Raw genomic sequence first — 17,520 nt, 5'->3', positions numbered from 1 at the left:
TGCTGATGTCCCTGACTGCTCTGCATGCTGGTCACCTGGCTACCCTCTGAACTCTGGCCCAGGCTCCTGCATGTCCAGCTGCCCTTGTACTACCTCCAGGCTCCCCCTGCACTTAAGGGTCTGTACCTGCAACCCTACAGTTCCTTCTCATGGTGCTTATGTGCCACCCTCTGGCTGCACTTATTGAGTTACCTGCATCCCTCCCCCCTGGCACTTCTGCCCTCCCTCTTCCCCGCACCTGTGCTATCTGAATGACACAAGGCCTAGTAAGATCGTTGTTTTTGTCCTCCCTTTGTTTCCCCTTCTTGTCTTGTCACGCCTAGAAACACTTGTGTACAGGTGCGTTATAAATGTCATATATCATATCATTCCGCCGAGCCCTTGTGAACTGGACCATTGTTTATTTCCTCAGAAAGGAACTGAGACCTAGAGAAGGGAGTCATTTTCACAGGCGAAATCCCACCTATGATTGGAACTGCGGCTCATTGTGCAGAAGAAGGGAGCCACTCTTCTGGACCAAAAAGGATAGAAGTAGGCTTTTTGACACAACGGCAGGGACACCCCTCTTAGAGTTAGGGAAGGGTAGGTTTCCTCTTCATTTTTGGTTAAATATAAGTCTTTGCCAATCACCATGCCGTCATTGTGTCAGACTCGTACTTCAGCACCCTTACAGTAACCATGATATTGCACTGAGACGATTTTATGAGGGTAGCAATACTTTTGTTTTTGCATTTTAGGAACAGCAATTGTTTTCAAAACTAGCTACATTTTAGGCATACTAATTTTTTTTTTATCTCGGGTGAAGTAAATTCTTTGAATCCATCTGCACTTTAGGAGCAGCAAATGCTCTGAATCTAGATACATTTTAGGCATATTGTTTTTTTAATCTCCAGGGTAAGTAAGTATTACGGACCACTTAATTGGACTCTAGCTGCAGGCACAGCCACGCCCACACGCACTCATTTGCCTCCATACACCATACTAAAACACAAGGCACAACATCTCTGCCATCAGAATGCAGCTAAGTCCCATGTCAAACATTCTTTATAGTGGAGAGTGCATTTAAAAAGAATGAGTGGTTTTGAAACAAGAAAACAATTTACTTGTATAAGGTAGGGGTATAAAATACACTTATGCAATTATTTATTGCATTTAAGGAAATATAGCAACCAAATAAAATGGCAAGCAACTTTGTGATGAAAAGTAACATTTTGCCCTCATAGATGGTGTTAATTAACTTAGAGCATGTGCAATTGGCATAGCAGTAGGTGCAGTTGAGTGAATTAATAAGAGGAAGCTAAGGACTTAATTTAAATTTAACAATTGAACAGTGTTAGGGACACCAATAGGCTTATGTGAAAACATTTGTAGCGATAGATATAGGATAGGAAAACAGGGGTGTTTCTTGGTATTTGCAATGCTTTGCATTACACAAGTTGGGAACCCGGGGATGTTTCCCAAAACATGGCCGCTGTAACGCGGGGCTGTGAAGATGTTGCACACAATTACACGTGATGTCATCATTAGCAGACAGGCATTCAAGCTACCTAAAATGGCGCCCGTGGCATGAAATTGCATGCGGAACGCTGAAAGAGACCCGAAATTTGGAATACAGGTAACAAATTATGCAGGGCAAATGAGGGTGCAGACATAGGTGTAATTGTGGAGGGGTTGACTACCCACATGGACAAATGGACAAGGAAAACGACAAATGGCATTTAATATAATCATGCAAGAAGAACCTTGAGTTTAAAAATACTGTGGGCAGTCTCTCAATGTTTATTATCCCTTTTTTATTTTATGTTGTGTAATATTTAGAATAAAAAGAGTGGGACTAAAACAGGTTAGCTTTAGTATGTGAGTTAATACAAAGAAGGAGATTAGCCTTGAGAAATCGTCAGATACACATAGTAAAATGACATTTCTTGCAGGATCTAGGGATCTACCCCTGATAAATGTTGGGAGAATCATCTCTTGCAAAATAACAAACGTGTTATATGAAGGCTCAAACATGGGAGTGGTAAGTCGCTAAGTCTAAATAGACAACAATTGAATTTTCACATTGGTGATGAGGATTACTTGTAAAGGGTAGACTAATGTCACTGAGGGTGAACTCATTGGGGGTATATGACTGATGAGAAACGAAGGATCAGTGTAACAAATCAGTGTAAAAAGTTGAATTGGTTAGGACCCATGCTAATATATGGGAATGATAAAGATGGTTTATGGGAATACTGCTGCTATGTATAATATTGCAATTGGGTATTTTGGAGATTTGATGACCTTAATTTGTTTCATATGTACAGATTCAAGATACCTAATGGTGGTTGCAGCTGTCTTTCTTCCCTTACCACTCCTACCTAAAACCAATCCCTTCCTTTCGGTTCACACAAACACATGTTAAACATCAAATAATACATGTACTTATGTTGTAAATACGATGATGTGGAATATAATTAGGGTTTCCTGTTTTAGGGGTTTATTATTTCTTACTTCCAGGGGTGTTTTTCAGTATTTTTAAAAAGTTTCAGAATCTGTGTTAATCCGTGTTTTCCAGTTTGCCCACTTAATAAATCGCGGATAACTGTTTTTTCGCAAAAGTAGGGTAATGTCTCTTAGAGCAAGATGTTATGAACACTTTCCGGAACAATGAAGTGTTAATCCAGTAATATCTAACATTTCTTCAAGTCAAAATCATTGTGGTAAATTATGCAATACATTTTCAGGGACTCTTTGCCCATCCTTGCTCTTTCTTTTCTTCCCATGAAGACTTTGATTTTAGAAAACGACTTTCCACATTGTACAGCCTTCTAATTTTAGCAGATTTGCCGGGGAGCACTCACTTTGGTGGAGATGAGGATTATTTTGACTATCAAAATAAATAAACTCCAAGCAGATAATAACTGTATCAAGTGCTGCTCACTACAAAATGAGAACGTAGTCTCATTAATGTACCCCCTGAGGCTTGATTGGAGGGGGTGAGCAGGCCAAAACTGTTTGCCTGGTTTGGGAATATCTGGGGATCCCATAGCATAATTTTTCAAAGGCAACTCGGCAGGTTAGGTGATTGTTGCTGAGATGTTATATGTTTATACCTTCCTGTAAATCATATGGCTTTTTTCCTATTTCTGCAATATCGTGCTGTAAAAGCATTTTGACTGAGGATGTGCACGGCTCTCTCGTTTCACTCTGTGTGGGAACTTTTGTCCCCATAGCGAAAATCAAAAGCTGGCACCCATGAATATACGCACAGTAAGTGAGCATATCTTAAAGTGAAATATACAAATGTAGTTTAATTGACTTTCCCCTTAAAAGGAAGTGTGCAAGACAAAAGAGCATTGGACTTCTAAAAAAAAGTAATGAACACCAGAAAAATAAACTGAGAGAGGAAATGTTCCAATATAAATGCTGGAAAAGTATAAAGGTGCTCACCTTTTAAACCCAGCAATCTGTAGTAAAATATTCCCTGGAAAACAAAATCCCAGCACAGGACGTGCTTATTTTCTTAAGAGTCTGCACTGGGAATATGACAACCTGGGTAAAATCATGGCAGGCAAATACTTGCGCAAGCTTGCCAACCTCAAAAAAAGGGGTTACGTCTGCCTTCAAGTTACACCATCCCCCCACATCTATCCCTTAAATGAGCCTTCATTTATACATCGCACCTAATTTAAAGGTAGTACCCAAATTGATTGTTTACAAACAATCGTATGGTAAATCTGTCCGAATTCGGGCAGTACCATTCGATAGTTTGTAAATGATCAGTTTAAGTAATCACTACCAATCATGAGGAGATGGGGTTGCGGGGGTGTGCCCTGCTTCCCATGTTTGGTAGTGATGGCCTTTGGGGGTAATAGGGGTGTCCTCCCCTTCAAGAGATTTGGAGGCGCGGGAGGAAGAAAAAACAAAGCGGACCGTGCAGCGTCAGATCTGACCCCCCTAGGAGGGACAGATCTGACACTGCAGGGTCAGAGAGAACATGGATGTGAATAAGATAAGTAGGGTTGGTGGGGGTTTAAATGTGGCCATATTTGGCCACAGCAGAATTGTCTTTGCGGCCGAATTGCCCACGGTCAATTCGGCCGTGAACAATTGTGCCACAGCCAAATCATAAATATCCAATTTTTAAAAACTCTCCCTGAAGAAAGCAAGTGATAAGCAGCAATTAAGGGGCCTGCAGCTTCTGATCGGCTGCTGGGTGCGGGTTCTCTAGAGAGCCACATGAGGTTGGGAGGTGACTGTGACACCATGGCCTCATGCAATCCTTGTACATGGAAGCCTCACACAGCTTTCCTTTTAAAGCCGACAGGCAGCTGACACTTTTCAGCTCTCCTCCAGACAGATGAACATACACAGAGGGTCTCTGACCACAAACCGAGACACTGAAAAATCCATGTTAAACATTTTTTGTGAATACAAATATTTGTTAGTGGTCAAGGGCTATTTTGAGGAATTTTTACCAATTTTAAAATTTGAATCAGCAACCATAAAAATGGCTGCAATAGTCTACAATTCCTTAAAATAGCTCTGCCCACATATGAATAAATTTTTCTTTACAAAGAAAACGGTGTAACATTGAATGTACAGTGTTTTTAAATACGATCAGTGGACAAGAGGGGAAGCAATGGGAGAAAGCAAACAAGCATACATGTGGGTGGGGGGGTAGTAAGGTCCTTTACCTATTGTCTGCTAATCCCCCTCTCCAGCCACTACTTCAACCTATCCCAGCTCCTACTAAGGCACCACTGGTAAAGGGGAAACAGTGTTTTTCAGTTTAAACCTAGGAGGCACTTTTTCTTCCAGGGATGTTTTTCCGGTGTTTATCGGGTTTCACTGAAAACCGGAAAGCCTAAATATAATTTATCAGCTTGTGCAGTGAAAATATACAATTTTGAGCCCAGCTCTGAATAAGGCCTAGGGGGCCAAAACACGTGTTGGCACATATGGGCACTTAATGTGATATTAAGATCCAAAAATAAAACTTTCTGAGCTGAAACCGGCTTTTGAAGTCTTTATTTGAATGTCTGGCGCAATTACAGAGAACACACTTGTATGAATACTTCAATCAGGAGGCAAAGGTGTGACTTACAGTACTCAGAAGTTGCTACGGACTCACCTATTTTTTGTACTGAAGGACTTATTGGCGCAGGGAGATGGTCATTACACCTAACAGTCTGTTGATACTACTGCTACAACCAAATCCCTCCTGACATTGAAATAATGTGTGTTAGCATGCATGTGTTATCTTAATTGTTGTTTATCCTTATGTACCCACAAATCGAGACACAAGTAGAAGCTAGGTGCATGTATGTATTTATAGAAGAAGTCCCTCTTTAAGGATGAATTGTTTTCAGTATTTAAAAAAAATGTTTTAATGAATTTCTTAAAGCGAACTTGGGAGTGAGTTGTGTCCGTTATAACGATTTTGCAACAAACAAAAAGGATGTGGTTATTAATGAGCCAAAATAAAATGAATGAAATAAAATGCATTAAAAAAACACTGCATGGTACCAGGTGAATAAATGCAAACCACTATATGTTATGTTCTGTTAAAGGTTCTTATACCGTGGACTGTCTCCACTTGTGTGGATCCTTCGCACTCTGGCGGCTCTGTAAAGCAAGAGGGAGGGGGGTAAGTTATTAGGACTCAGTGGGAAAAGAAGCAAGAGAGCTGTGATATGCTGTTGGCTGCTTCAGTTTGGTTGACCCCGTTCGCTGTGATTTCGGTTGGTAGCGGTCATTTGCTGTTCTGTGAGGCTATGTGTGGTTTGTTTCATTGTTGTGGTGTAGTTAAGTGCATGCAGTTTGTTGGGCTGTAGAGGTATGGCTGTGTTTAGTTAGGCGTTTGAGAGGTGTATGCAGAAGGATGAGTTTTATTTTATTAGTAGGGATGGTTATTGGAGGTGCCTAATCCTACACCGTCTGTTTTGATTGACTGTTGCATGTATTCTTTCCCCTGTGGTGTATTCCAGTGTAATACACTTGCCCCTCCTATGATGTGTGACGAACATGGGTTCCTCGAGATTGAGATGTGTTCTCTGTGTCCTGTGGTCCATCAGTTTAGATCTGGGCGCCTCTCGCCCCTTTTTAATTCAGGCTTTCTTTCAGTGGTTCAATTAAGACAGTCCCATCTCTCTGTCCCCCGTTTCCCGTTTGACCCTCTATATGGAGGGTTACCCCTAGATCCCCTACCTACTCAGGTTGCTCTCAACTTCCCTGGACTTTATTCTGGTATGGCGTACTATCCATACTTTCTCCTCTGTGTACTCATTTCATGGTGAGACGGTGTTCATTTGTTTTCCTCCCATTCAGAGTTGAAGCACCAGGTGTTCAGATATTCTATGAATTTTAGGTGTTCCTTCCTAGTTATTATTTCTTTGGGGTGGGAGTGCCAAAGTGTTACAGCTAATCAAGAGAATGCCAGTCCATTAAGTTTCTTTCTTGCGTATGGTTTAGGTTCTAGGTAGATGTCTTCGCTGAATCTCAGTGTTCGAGTCGGCTTGTAAATGGTGATTTTCTTTTGTATGAATTCTGCTTATAGGCCATGTATTGCTATGTGTGTTATGCACATGGTGTGGAAGGTGATTTGTTTTTTCCTGGGAGCCAATGTAGCATCCTTAGCACTGGAGTGATGTGGTCCCTTCGTAAGAGTTTTAGGAGACGTCTGGCTGCTGAGTTCTGAATACGTTAGTTTCTTCAGTAAAAAGTCTGGTATTACTAGGTATAAGCTGTTGGCATAATCTATTCTGGGCATGATGAGGGAGATGATGGCCAGTGGTCTGGGCATGTAGGAGAGGAATGGTAAAATCTTTTTGATCATGTGTAGATGGAAGAAGCATTTCTTAATTATTGTGTTTATTTGAGGTGCTAAGGTTAGCTTATTGTCCATTAGGATTCCAAGGTTTTTGACAATTCTGGATGGCGTGGGTGTTGTTCATTGTTCTGTGGCCCATGGGATATACTATTTGCATCCTTGGTTGTTTGATGTAATCATGATTTCTGTCTTGTCCGGATTGAGTTTGAGGTTGTTAGTGTTCATCCATTGGTAGAGTTTTTTAAGACAGTCTATTAGTGTTGTGTTCTCCTCTTGTTCTTTGCCGAGTTTGAAGATAATTTTGGTATCGTCTGCATAGTTGTAGCAGGTAAAGCCATGTCTTTTGATGAGTTTGATTAGTGGCATCGTATCGATGTTGACGAGGAGCAGGGATAATGAGGATCCTTGTGGTACTTCATAGGTAGGGTCCTGCAGTGCAGATTTGAATGGTTTGATCCATATTGTTTCTGTTCTTTCTGACAAGGAAGATTTCATCCAGAGCAGTGCTGTGTCAGTGATCCCGCTGACCACAAAAGTGATGGGTGGAAGGTTTCGAATGAATCTAAACCACTGGCAATTGCTCTGGGCCAACCTTCCACACCACCGTTTTTTAGCTCGTCTGCGCCATTGCAAAAGGGGACCAGCCATGTGCAAATCAGTCGGCAGCTGCTGCCACCGAAGGTAGCAGCTCAGCCCGAACTGCTAGGCCAGGTCCCCTCTGCACAGAAAACCAAGCAACCCCAGACATGTTTCGGCCTTGTTGGACCTCCTCAGTGAGGTGCAGCCTGGTTCCCTGTGGCGCAGCGAACAAGGGACCCACGTCTGGGCATACCCTCTCTCACAAGGAGAAACAAACTGACCACAAAAGTGATGGGTGGAAGGTTTCGAATGAATCTAAACCACTGGCAATTGCTCTGGGCCAACCTTCCACACCACCGTTTTTAGCCCATCTGCGCCATTGCAAAAGGGGACCAGCCATGTGCAAATCAGTCAGCAGCTGCCGCCACCGAAGGTAGCAGCCCAGCCCGAACTGCTAGGCCAGGTCCCCTTTTGCAATGGCGCAGACGGGCTAAAAAACGGTGGTGTGGAAAACCTTCATTCGAAACCTTCCACCCATCACTTTTGTGGTCAGTGTCAGTGATCCCTACTTCTTTTAAGTCTTTTTGAGGTTTTTATTGTGAAGAGAGGTCAAATGCTGGAGAGGTCAAGTGGTATCAGTGCTGAGTTTGTGTTGGAGTCTGCGTTGGTTTTTAGGTCATCAATAAAGCGAGAAATTACGTCTGTCCCTCTCATATAAGTAGATATGTGCCTGGTCCCTTAGCTGGTTGTTTTTTCTACATATTCCACTGCTTGTTCATAGACATAGGTCTGTAGCAGTTTTGCTGATCGGGAATGTTTTAGACCGGTCTGTAGTTTGAAAGGTTGAGACATTGCCGTTGTGTCCTTGAGCAGTGGTTTGATGTAGGCAGATTTGAATGCCTGTTGTACTTTGCCCATTGAGAGTGATAGGTTGACGAGGTTTAGGCAGCATTCCTACATTGTACTCTGGAGGTACTTCTAGATTTAACAGCAGGTACAAAGTCACACATATTTGAGACCTGGCAGGTGGGAAAAATGCCTACATTTGAGAACACAAATGCTAATATGAGAAACAGAGGTTTGAGAACTAATTTCTAGATGCCCTACATGGGTGCACTAGCTTTTATAGGGTAACAAATGGGGTAGGGTTCTGATGGAGTACAGTAATTGCTGCACTCCTCTCCTAGACCACGCCTACCTTATCAGTAGCTGATGGTTGACGGCTGCAGGCTTCACAGGCGAACACCGACTGGAGCTGCTTCTTCAGGAGCTGCCCTTTGCCTTGTGTCCGTTAGCCGAAGGGGCTGCCTGGGCAGGAGGGCTGTCCTGGAGGGTGTGTCTTTATGGGTCTCTACGGCCAACTGGAGTTGGTGGGCTGGGTGGAGGGAGGGAACAAAGCCCAAAACAGGAAGCCTGTTACAGTCTGGGCTCTGCAGCACTCTAGGCTGTAAATGCAATAAAAAGCTCCCAAGATGTCGCCATATGGTGGTTGAGGCTAGCAGGGGCTGGCAACACTCACCCGATCCGTTCCAGCAAGAAAAATGGCCCACCCAAGCACAACCGCAAGGACTCTGGACTTCGATTTCAACCCTGGGCTTCAACAGCCAATCAGAGTTGGTAGGCTGGGTGGAGGGAGGGCACAAAGCCCAAAACAGGAAGCCTATTACCATCTGGACTCTGTGTCACTGTAGGGCAAAAATACATACAATTAAAAAGCTCCCAATATGCAGCTATATGATGGTAGAAGCTTGCGGGGGCTAGCAATACGCACCCCATCCGTTCCAGCAAGAAGAGATGATGCACATCACTGTTCTATGATAACAATGACTGCGAAATTGTGAGTAGTTAAACATGGCTTTATCGTTGTTTCAGGGATAGAGCAATACAATGTTGAACCATACAATCTTCAAGAATTACCTCTTAAATGTTGTGTTATGTCAAAATACCATGTATATTTAATTTGGAAAACAAGCAAAAGTAACTCAAACTAAGATGATTCAATGAAGAGACGCTATTCTTATTCTAAAAACACAAGGGCTTCAGCAGTACAAGCCTGGAATTAAATGCTGATAAGCACTCGCTTCTGGTAATAAAGAGGCCTGTATGATCTGTGAATGTGAAGGGTGAAGGGGGGTGGTGGCGAAGGATGCTTCAGGGATATGGGCATGGCAATAGTGCATAGAAAATTTACTTCATTTCTATCTCTACAGAAAACAGTGTGCACAATCCTGGCACATGATAGCCCACTTGCTGCCATCACTTTCAACTCCACGGGTTCGAGACTTGCCAGCGCCTCTGAAAAGGTAAGTGAGGATCTGGAGAACGGCCTCCATGGCACTTACCCACTGACAAGTTGTAGAAATCAGTGACTGGTAAAAACGCTGAATGAAAAATGATAAATCTACATAATGTGAAATTGATTGTATAGAAAGGGAAAAGTATACAATCCGAAAATAACGTTTGTATTATGAATCCTGCCTTTGGCTCTTGGTACATGGGAAAGGTTTGAGACGGCGTGTAATGTTAATTTGAATGTAAAGATTCCATTTTTGGAATTTGGTGCCTTACACTTTCAATCTTACATCATTTCTTATATAATTCTAGATTTTCAGTAATCACTTTGAAATTAAGGTTTTTACTGTTCAGTAAAAGGTAATTGTGCTCAACCAGACACAGCAAAGGACCTATCTAAATCTGTGTTTTAACTTGTTTTCGTATGTTATTGTTGACTTGTATTACCTTCAAATAGAGCAGGCTGCTTGGAACTGTGGCTTCAGAATTATCCTGAAATGTTTCCAAATACTAAATGGAAAAAGAACTTAAGTAATGCGCTTTCAGACATTTTACAATGTAATAGTGTCTTCTATTTGGCACAAGTTTAATAGTAGCTCTTTCCAGAGTTTGGTAGCCTGGAGCAAGAATGACTGGCCGCTTAATGTCTGAAGTTTTACTTTCGCTTGTGCCGATAACTTTGGGTGCCGGAACGTTGCCACCCGTTCTAGCCCTTAGAACGGGGGATTGACACTATAGAGATGGTCATCACCTTACTCTGGTCCTCCTGCCTATATGCTGTTGTCTAAGATAACTCTTCGGATGATGAAGGGCAGAAATGGTTTGACTTTATGTGAAAAGGGCAATAACCAGGATTAGCACCATGGTGGGAGGAGCCAGCAAATCAGGCTCCACCGGTGAAAGCCCGCATTACATGCCGCCTGATGGCCAGCTCTCCCAGCCGCCTTCCTGCCCCCACCCTCCATTCCTTTTTTTTCTTCTCACCCTCCCACTTACCTTATTTTCGCAGGGGCGAGTGACGCTGCGGCAGCCGGTTCTCCCTGGCTCCCGCTGGCCGTCATGGAAAGGGAAGCCTGGTACGGAGGCCAGCCTCGCTTTTCATGGTGGCCATCTTGGAAAATACTTATTTCTTTTTAGCACCCCGGGTTACCGCATTGGCAACCCGGGGTGCTAATAGCCTTAATCCCCCGTTCCAAGGGCTGCAATGGGGGTAACGGCCCAGAGCCCTCGTTATCTGCCCTATCTTCACTCGGGCCGATAACCTGGGCTGCCGGGCCATTAAATTCCAGCCCTTGGAATAGGGTATTAATGCCACATTATGACACAGATGAACCATCAATATCTGAGGGTCTCACCATACTTTCCAAGATAACTAACTATAGAGACATGTGATGGGGAGAATCTAGTTTAAATGGACTGATTGCTTGGTGCTATTGCGAGCTGTGTGGTATTGACACTTTATTTTGCAGAATTAATATGGACATGAATACTGCAAGTTCACTCTGAGCGAGAGGAGATCTCAGCAACTGAAGCACATTTCTTGCTCTTCTATCAGGATGAGTCTTACTGAAGGTATTTAATGGTGGAAAGTCTGGAAAGCTACAAAAGATTTCAGTAAACCAGCACTCTGACCTGCCAACATCACTGATCCCCCCCCCCTTTCTGAGATCATCTCAGTGTAAGTGAGGCATAGTATCACAGGTATGACACTGACACAATGGGTGCAATTTGTAAAACCTTTATTGAAATTGTTGGGGTTGGAGAAACTCCTACTTTTCCCTATAACTAAGATGGGAGTAGTCTTGACCATCAAATAATAAATAACACAGCCCTAGTGGAGGCCGTCAAATTAAAAAGGCCTATTCTAATAAAACATAATGACTGTCCTATGTCTTGTACAAAAAGTGTAAAAAGGAGAAATGTATGCAAAAGGAAAAATCAGTGTTCAAATGAATAAATGTGGTTGAACCAGCTCTCCTCCCCACGTTAGACCTCACAGAGTAAGGCGGTCCTTGTATGCAGAATGGCGCACTCTGGCTCGGTTTCCAACACAACACTCTGGCTTGGTTCCCTGCTGCCTGATGTACAAGTGACAAAGTCTCCTGCTCACCACGTATGTCCTGCTAAAATCCTGAAGGGGTTAGGCCAACCACACTCTTAGACATGGATCTGTTTCTTTAAACATCATTGGCACAGCTCTTAGTCCACATAGAACTTTCAAAAAAGCAGTTGTGGGACCTCTTTTGAAAAAACATCATTAGATCCCAAAAATCTATCAAGCTTTATATGTATGTACAGGATTTATAAAGGGAAAAATGAGCTGGGAAGCAACAATGTGCTGTACACAGGGTTGAGTGTTTGAATGGGTGCATTCCTGTCTCACTGGCCATTCACAAACATTGGGCTGCTGCGAGTCATACGAACAGCCACTCACTTCTTTTTATGTATGGGATTTATGAAGCTTAAACCTAACTGCAAAGCAGTGCAGCGCTGTGCATAGGGGGGACAACCGGGCGTAACAGGGATGGGTTTGGGGAGCAGCTGATGGGTGGAGCCCTGGGAATGGAGGAGGGCGGACTAGTAGGGTTCAGTGGAACAATCAGAAATTGGTGAGATGCTTTTTGGAGAGTGGGCTCTTTAGGTCCTTACTGCAGAGTAGGACGGAGGGGGCGTCTTATCTGAGTGGGTAACTATTTCCTAGTGTGTAGCATTGTAGGCCTATTTCCTAGTTTTGCCCCTCTCGAACTTCTCTGTTTCCAGTTTGGTGATATTGTGGTTTCTGGTGGTGTGTTGTCCTCTGGAGGGAGATGGGGAGTTTCTCAGCCATGGACATACAGAGTATAGAATTTGTCTGTAAAGTCTCCCGTATTATTCACTGCATTCATCTCCCTTTTTGCAAAATTTGAGGAATTATTTGGGTTCCTATTCCTTTTGTAAGTGACTGATATTCAGATCATTGTAAAGTATCATGAAGAAAACACCAATGTAGTGGCCAACCTTAAGGCCTGTATGGAAGCAAACGACAGGTGTGTGAAGAATCAACTTCCAGGCCACCAGTAGTCCAGGGATGAATATTGGTTTCTTATTAATACAACAGACAGTTCTAGCACAATTACAACCCACACTGTAAAGGAAGGAACACAGAGGAGGGACAGTTTCACAAAGGAAAGGGATGCACTCTGGATAATGTCAGGAAGGTAGTTGGTAAAGTAATCAGTCTTATAGTTCAAGATTATTTGGTTTCAACACTGAACGGGCAATGGGTCGTAACTGTCTCTAGGGGCCTTTGGAGAAGGACCAGGGGTGCAGAACCACAATGTACCTGGTTCTGAAGAAGTTCTTTGTGCTCGACAGCATTGAGGCGGTTCCATGGCCCATCGCAGCCCAGGAGACAGCTACGGGTACCAGGCGGCAGGCAGTTGGGCAAGCGATGCAGGACGGACATCTGCAGGCTGTCTTGTATGGCAGCTCAGAGCCAAGAATCGTTGTCTCTGTGCTGGTTGGTGGATCTGGAATGCTGGTCGAGGCATCTCGGGCGGCTCTGGTGACTGCGGCGTGACAACAGTGAGCTGTGCAGCTGGAAGCGGTTCGAGGACTCGACTGTCTTGAAATCGTCCTTTAAAAGATGGATGCTGGATGATGCTTGATTGGCACTCCTCCTAGCATTTTCGCAGTGCTCGGGTCCCTTCAAGGCAGACGGCCCAAAGCTCAGGAGGGTGTTAGAAGTAAACGGCCTTGTTCTTTGTCCATAGACTCTCCGGCACTTCCCACCTGGGAAGCTTGCTGTCAGAACCTGGCAGGGCACGCTGTGTGCTGGCTGGGTACCTGTTCTGGAGCTGCTTTATTGGTCATCTGAATCTGGTATCTCCATCTGTTCCCTTGGAGATGTTTAGGGGAGGGCTCTTGCTTCCCTCTTGGAACTCCTGACCTTCCTTCACTGGCGGAAGATGTAATGTAGACTGTACCTTCAGCTTGGATCCAAATAAGTCCTTCTTACTCCTTGCAAAGTCTTCAGATGATCTGATTAGTGAGGGGCTCAGCCTTCTCTTAAAGCCAAACGGGCCCCAGTGATTGGTGTAGGCTAAGCCCACCTTAAGGAACCAATCCTGGGTCCCCACCAACAATCTTCAGTGATGCTTCAGGTCAGAATCAGGGCGCTTGACAACAGACAGGGGAAGGATGACAACATATATTTCTAAGTCCCACCCATCTTCCTGTCTGCTGTACATCAAAGTGTCTCCCTAATTAACTGAGCCCTATGCAGCGCTTGGTCACAACATGGGCCTCCTTTGAAGTAGGGGGTTGCAGGCAGACCTTTTGTCTCCTACAATTCACATACGTCTCTGCTCTGAAAGGAGTGGTTCCAGACAGGACATTCACTGCCGGTTCATACCAAGTGTTAAGACGGATTTCTGAACTCTGTCCTGGTGGCGCAGAAGTTCAGAAGGCCAACCTAATTACTTGGAACAGGGTAACCTCTGGACGAGCCAGACCAATCAAGGTAGCGATCGCGGCGGTCAACACTAGGTCTCAAGAGGGGAGAGGGTGACTGAAAGCCCGCAATGAGCACACAAAGCAAGATCACTTACAAACTACTCCAAACAGTTGTTATATTAAAAATATATACACATTTATTTCAAGGCCTTTAAAACAATGACCGTAGCGAGAAAATCACAATATAACAATATTAAACCAACACATACCATATCAATACAATATATATACAAATACGACAGTCTCAAGCGTTAGATGCACGGAATGGGTAGTCCACCTAAAAGGGAAGGAAGACAGGCAGTGCGAAATAATGCTTAGACCCAGTTCGCCTTCAGAGGCACCTAACTAGATGGAAGTCCGAGCCCTGCGAAGAGTGGAGCCTTGTGCTCAAAAGTACCTGCACGCGCTGGTGCCAACGGGCAAAAGGAGAAGCTCTTCGAGGGAAATCAGGCAGTTCAGATTAGTGCACAAAAGAAGAACAAGTTCCGCGACTCAAGCGCAGCCTCCACAGTGGGCAGAAGCAGAGCGCGAGTACGGACAAGGGTGCTGTTTTACACAGCGGGGAAAAGCAATGGGCTCCTGCAGGAGGGCGACCAGATCCTAGCTATGCTACTCACCGGTCCCCGATGCAAGCAGACCCAGGCTTCTCCGCGTCATTTTCAGCAGCTGGCAGGTTCAGAAGAGCAGGGAACGCCTCGTCGTCGTGTTGAGTAAAAAGACGTCCCAATCGATGAAATCTGCACAGTTTGTTACCACAGCAGGGCAACGGAGCGGCCGTGTGTATCTGAGCCAAATGTACACTACTCACGTCAGACTTGGGAACGCCAAGTGTACGAAGCGTGTGAGAGTGACAAGGACTCGAAATACTACACAACCTGGCGGCGGTTACAGAGCAAGACTCCCGTGTAAGCTGGTCAGTCAGCTGGATGGCCCAGAGACGCTTCCGAAGGCTTACTGGCAGGAGATGATGAAGATGCCGAGAATAGCTGTTCCCGCTATTCCAAGGGACGAAGCACCAGTACAGGCCTTCTGGTTCGATCAAAGGTGAAAAGGGTTTCACAAGACGACAGCAGTGCAGAGAAGTCCTTCAGCGGGTCACCAGCGATTCCTCGGTCCAGCCTCTTGGTTGCAGGATACTTGGCTCCTGTATTCCTTCGTTCGTGAGAACTCAGGAGATCGACATGGTAGTGGTGTTTCCAGCCCCCTCTTATCCACGGTTCCCTTCGCGCCAAAACGGAGGGGACCCAATGGGAGATCCGCTCATCAACACTCACACCATACGTGGACCAATCACGGACCACGGTGGTCCCAGGCATTCACACCACCCTAGACTCTCTGGCACCCAGGATGTGTATTGGGACCAGACATCCCAGCCCACATCCTGGAGGCACACAAAAGACATGTAGAAGCCCGCGAAAGCATCCGTGTTTCGCGGGAAAGTACATGCCCAAATAAGGAAGGCCCCGGGTCGGCTCGACCTGGGGAAGGTGAAGGGAGCAAGACGGTCAGCGGACAGGACAAAGGAGCCTCGTGGTCTGGCCATTTTGGGAGCCAAGCCACTATTTTGGGTTAAGCGCGAGAAACGCGCTTAGAACGCCAAAAGGAGCTCAAAACACAAGAAAACGATCGCTGCCACCATTCCCGTCCCTGAATTACTTGCACCGATCAAATACAATCCTAAATGAGTATCTAGGGCCTGTAGAAGGCTAGAGACCCAAGAGAGCTGTAACTTAGCTTACAGTGCCCTCTTGTGTCATGTTGCATGAAAGCCGCAACATGATAAAAGAAACTACGGGAAACAGCGTTCCCCGGTACTGACTGTCTTAAGGGCATGTCAGTTTCCCCATAAGAAATGAGCGAAAGCCCAGAGGAGTGCGGCAGAAGGCTGCACTTCTCTGGCAAAGTCAAGAACAAGGTGAAAAACAACAGCAAAAAGTTTAGGGGTTGCCACATGGAAGGAAAATTACCTACAATTACAAAATCTTTCCTAACACCAAGGAGGGGTCGTAGTACCAAATTGACGCATGTCTGTTTGTCTCTGGTCTCCATTGTCACTTCCTTCACCCAGACTTTCCATGAGGCCACTAATTAACATTCATCAATATTCGCCGACACCAGCAAAGTGTAACAATGGAGATGCTAATCCATGGGGCCTTGAAATGCTAATCATGCTGCCCACGGCCAGGGGCTTTTGATTATCCACAGTTGTCAGGTGTCGGCTACACATGACATGGAGAGGGCGGCACTGGTAAGCTATGTCCTCCCAGAGTACAGGACTATTTTTCTGCTGTGCAGTGAGCGTGGAAAATGTGTGAATGAATGGCCCCACATATTTTCTGGAGGTTGATCTCCCATCATTCATTCTTTTAAAATAAATCAAAAATCAAAAAGCCCAGGTGAATGTGTAGACCTTCCTCAGGGCTCTTAACTACTAAATCAATAATTGCCATTAATGTGATTCAACTAGATCAAATGTTCGTTAGTAAACGTGCATGAAATGATAATGTAATGCAGACAAAACCAATGTCATAAATATATGAAAAATATGAACCGCAAAATAGTTCAGCGATGTAGTTTCAAAATATAAAATCATAAAAGCACCCCATGCCATCACAGAATAGAATAAATCAGGGAAGGCAGAGACACATTGATCATGACACAACCACAGATTGGTAAAAACAAACAAAAATCGATAGAGAAAAAAATCAAAGGAAAATATATAGTTAGTTTCAATCCACTGCAGAGTTCTAATGCAACGCACTTAAGTTTGTTACATCATAGTGTTCACCTCATTTGCCTTATTTCACATAATACTGGTGACCCCAACTTAGGCAGAGATAATCCACCACCTGTGTCGTGTCCGAGCTTACCAATATGCAAAACCACCTGAGGTTTATTCCGTTTGGCTCTTGTATCCAATCACAGCATGTAAACTGTACAATTTAAAGTCACCTGAGTGTGTACTCCAAAACCATAGTGCTTACATCCTTGTAATTCCTAACTACGTGCCCTCTATTCCTATTCACTAGCATGATGCTAAAAATTATGTAGACTCAGTTCTACTACCACATTATTTATTTCTTTATTCATAAGGCGCCAGAACATTTTCACAGTAAGGACGACCATCAAGTGACAGGACAGAGAAAGGAAAAGGGCATTACAATTGGCATGGCCAAAATTAATGCTGACGCTAAGATCAAACAGACCTGTAGGGAATTTTATTTGCCCAAGTACGCCTTCATAAATAATGTTCAGTTTCAAAAATGGTCCCAAACTTCAATTCAAAAACAATACTTTTCAGAATTTACAATTGCTGGGTGGAACGGAATCATGAGGTTTAA

The 17,520-nt window shown here is 44.2% G+C and overlaps 1 protein-coding gene across 4 annotated transcripts in view; it reads left to right on the top strand.

Annotated features, from left to right (window-relative positions):
- Positions 1-17,520, top strand: part of WIPI1 (WD repeat domain, phosphoinositide interacting 1) — a 951,231-nt gene that overhangs the window by 519,415 nt on the left and 414,296 nt on the right. For all 4 annotated transcript variants that reach the window (XM_069655068.1, XM_069655067.1, XM_069655070.1 and 1 more), the window contains exon 6: positions 9,604-9,696. In XM_069655068.1, coding sequence (XP_069511169.1) covers positions 9,604-9,696 — 93 coding nt within the window. The remainder of the gene's footprint in view (positions 1-9,603; positions 9,697-17,520) is intronic.

This window comes from Ambystoma mexicanum, chromosome 3q, assembly GCF_040938575.1.
Source record: "Ambystoma mexicanum isolate Mex_15411 chromosome 3q, UKY_AmexF1_1, whole genome shotgun sequence".
NCBI lineage: Eukaryota > Metazoa > Chordata > Amphibia > Caudata > Ambystomatidae > Ambystoma > Ambystoma mexicanum.
Note: the sequence above shows the minus strand (reverse complement) of the source record. Positions and strands in the feature narration are given on the sequence as shown.